Source organism: Olea europaea, chromosome 1, assembly GCF_002742605.1.
Source record: "Olea europaea var. sylvestris chromosome 1, O_europaea_v1, whole genome shotgun sequence".
Lineage (NCBI taxonomy): Eukaryota > Viridiplantae > Streptophyta > Magnoliopsida > Lamiales > Oleaceae > Olea > Olea europaea.
Window position 1 is genome coordinate 34,784,237 of NC_036237.1, and position 4,207 is coordinate 34,788,443.

Here is a 4,207-nt window from a genome sequence, read left to right on the forward strand (position 1 = left end):
AACCCTTACATTTATTCATTTTATGTCGGTAAGATATTATTTTCACTTTTAATGTTTTGTGAATCTTGTTTTTTTTTTAAAACTATTTTTACATATATTCATTGTCATTTGTGTTTATTTAATTCTTTGAATGTATTTTTCGATCTCAAGTAGTTTTGAAAGCAAAATCTCACATACTTTTTAGCTACAAATTCATTATTGACATATTAAACGACTGTAATCGTTTTAAACGACCACATAGTCGTTTAAACGATCGTAGTCGTTTTAAATAATTGAAAATGACTACAGTCGTTTATGATGACCATGAAAAAGACTTCAATAACTTTTATATTACTGTGAATGAGTATTCTAAAATTCTGCTACTCTAATTACAGATATGGACTCAACAATATGGATTTCTATATTTTATTTTGGTGATTTTGTTAATGATGATCGAGGAAATTGGACATGGAAACAAAATGGGAGTGATGAAATGGTGGAAGGAGTTCCAATATCTTCAAATACTTCATATCATGATCTGTATTGTGAAGTGCTAAATCTTTGCAAAGTTGATTCATCTTTGCATGAAGTTGAGATGAGATTTCTCCTCCCTGAAAATGGTCAGTTTACAGTTCCAATTAAATTACTTCAAACAGGCATGTACAATGGTTGCTATCTCTCAACAAAAAAGATCACTGTCCCATTTGAGTAACCCTTGTAAGCAAATGTTCAGTCGAGCATAGACAAGAAGAAGATGATGATTTATTTCATGAAGTGGGAAACAATGAAGTTTATTGTGAAATACAAAATGAAGGCGATAATCTTCATTGTGAAATGCAAGCAAATGATGACAATGAAGTGGATCGGACTGAGATTATTGATTGGGATAAGTTAGAGATAGCCCAAGAAGATAACGTAGATATTATCACTGAAAATAGTAGCACTGTTGTTTTCTCTACAGATGGATCTGAGATACTTCAAAAGAACAGAGAAGAAAATTGTTTTACAAATGAACACCTGGTAGCTTCAATTCTTACATCACAAGTGATTCCCGAAGATGAAGATTTAGAAGATTACCAAATTTTCAACACAAAATAGATCTTATGATGAAAGTTCACATGCTTGCAATGAAGTACAACTTTGAATTTAGAGTGAAGAAATCAAACAAGGAAGTCTATACAATTATTTGCATAGATGAAAAATGCAAATGGCATTTGCGAGCAACTAAATTCAAAAATTGTGATTACTTTCAAGTTCACAAGTATGTACAAGAACATACTTGCTCTATGAGTATTCGCCAAAATGATCATAGACAAGCAAGATTGTGGGTTGTTGGAAGACATGTAATGCCTAAGTTTCAAAATCCCAACACGATATATAGACCTGCAGACATCGTTAATGACATGCGTCGGGAATTCGGTATAGACAGAGTTATCAGAGGGCGCGAAAATCACGAGAATGTGCTTTGGAAATTTTAAGAGGTTCGTAGGAGGATAGTTATGCTAAATTGGGCTTATATTCTCATAACTTGGCTAAAACTAATCTTGGAACAGCATTGTCTTTAGAGATTGATGGTGAGAATTGTTTCAAGTACTTTTTTTATAGCTCTTGGACCTTGCATTCCCGGATTTCACTCTTCAATGCGGAAAGTAGTTGTCGTTGATGGAACATTTTTTATGGGAAAATACAAAGGTACGCTGATTGTTGCTACTTGTTAAGATGTAAATATTCAAATTTATCATCTTTCTTGAGGTATAGTTGATTCTAAAAATGATGCATCATGGACCTGGTTTTTTATGAAATTGAAAGAAGTAACAGGGGATACTGAAGATCTTGTTGTTATATCTGATCGACATCCAAGTATTATCAATGGAGTTCAAGCTATCTATCAAAATGCCCATCATGGTCATTGCATCTATCATATAAAAGGTAACTTAAGGACCGTAACTAGAAAAACATAGATTTTCCTACTTTTTAAGAAAGCAGCAAAGGCATATACTTTAGAAGAGTTCGAAAATTATATGAATGAAATAAAGAGAATTGATATTAAAGCTTGGGAATATTTAGTGAAAGCGCCTTTCCATCTTTGGGCAAGGTCACACTTTCAGGGGAACCGTTACAATATCATGACATAGAATAATGCTGAGTCACTGAATCCAGTGTTTAAGAAAGATCGACAGAATCTGATACTTGCATTGATAGAGAGTATTAGGAAAAGATTGCAGAAATGATTTTATGAGAGGCGTGCGAATGCACAGAGCTGTACAAGTACTTTGACACCAATAATTGAAGAGAAATTGCGTAAGAATGTTGATAATGCCAATCTCCCTCGTCTCAGCCTCGCTCTCAATGCCCCCTGCCACTGTCTCCATCATAGCTCTCCGTGCCTCAAACTCTCCTACAGTGTCCCATTCCCTATTCTCTTCCATAATGTCCCCTCCATCTATCTCCCTCTCAACTTCCTCATGGTTATTTCCCTCGGTCTCAAATACTCCATCAACTCCAAAGGAATGTTCTCTGTTGAGATGTTGACTCAGTCTCATCCAATTCATTATAGTATCGACCTTCCTATTTATCTATTCATATTTATCGGACAACCTCTCCACATGGTGCAACAATTGTTTCAACATATCGCCGTAATCCCTAGAAGCTCGACGGTTGCATGAAGGTCTTCGACTTGTAGGAACAGTATGCTGATGTACATGAGCAGACCCCGAACTTTACACCTAATGGAATAAGAGAACATATAGTTAGCACCAATTCATCTACAGAAGATTATAATTTAACATTAAAAGTATACAAACATCATCTTCACGTATATTAGGAGAGACTCTCTCCCTTTGGCTTTGTGGTGGATCTAGATCATCGTCTAATACTGCATCATCAACATCTAGGTATCCTCCATCCTCGTAGAGATAAACATCCAAGATTGGATCTTCTTTTCTAGTTCCTTGAATGAAAAAATTCGTATATTGTTGTTCAGTCTCATCAGGAGAAGCTTTCAATGAACAACGGGCCTGTAGCTGAATAATTGACAAACGAAGTCCTTTTAACAACATTTGAGGTAACATGCAAAAGTAATTACAATATAGAATATATACTCACTTGTGGATCATCCAAGACTTCAGCAATATCATGAGAATTAGGAGTAAGTGTTGATTTCCAACGACACATTCTCGACAACCCGTTGACAGGTAACCTAGCATAATACATGTTTGCTATTCGAGGAATAGACTCAAACGCCCACACCTAAAAGAAGATGTATAAGTTGTTCACAAATATTTAAAATCAAATAAAAATAATGTCTAAATCACAAGTTTTGATGATTTACATGTATCACTAGTGGAAATCCCCACAAAGAATATTTGGCCTTTGGATTTTTCGACACTCTCGGAAATGCATGTATTGTAAACTTGAAGCTTTTAGTTCGTCATGGATATTCATTGAATAAATCGAAATCATCAACTATATCTAAGGTACGAAGATCTATAGACGTATTTTTTCTTTGGACCTCAGCATTGTTTCATATATAACACTAAACCTAATTTGTATTTGTCATCCATGTCTTCTATCTCTTTTTCAAATGCCTCATCTAATTCTTTAGGCGTAACCTTGCTAGATGTTGGAAAGTATTTATTTTTCAATCTACCATCTTCATTTATTTGGTTCTCATACTCCTTTTCATTAGCAGGGCTTAATCCTGTGATAAGCATAAACTCGTATAGACAGAAACGGACAGCTTTTTCCAAGCCTAAACAAAACCACAATTCATCCTCATTGACAGATACAACCCATCGTAATAATAGGTTGTGAATTAGTTGAACAGATATTTTCATGTTCCTGACGTCATACAGCTTACTGAAGCACGTCTTCAAAAACATCTCCTTATGGACATTATCTAATGCTTCATATACTTTCTCTACATTTGACACATTCGAACGTGTTGTAACCTTTGCATCACATCGATCATCGATGTTGTATATGTACTCCATCCTGCAAATTGTTTCAAATTTAAGAAAATGATGGAGTATATATACTACATCAATGATGCAAAACTGATCTCCACATAGTCAATAAGTCCTAAATTAAATTTTATTTTTGTTAGTTAATAAGCCCAAACTTCTGATTCATGACCAAGTACAAATCTATTCAAACGGATAAGAAGGAAAATTATACATACCAAGTCGAAGGACATTTTTCTCATATGAATGTGGCAAACAAGTAGATA

General features: G+C 34.5%; 1 protein-coding gene across 1 annotated transcript; it reads left to right on the top strand.

Moving 5' to 3' along the window:
• The first annotated feature begins 1,085 nt into the window (after positions 1 to 1,085).
• On the top strand, positions 1,086 to 2,114 carry LOC111407826. Its single transcript, XM_023037517.1, has 4 exons — positions 1,086 to 1,398; positions 1,585 to 1,671; positions 1,738 to 1,908; positions 1,966 to 2,114. The coding sequence occupies exons 1-4, from the start codon at positions 1,086 to 1,088 to the stop codon at positions 2,112 to 2,114; spliced, it is 720 nt and encodes a 239-aa protein (XP_022893285.1).
• The last annotated feature ends 2,093 nt before the right edge of the window (positions 2,115 to 4,207 follow it).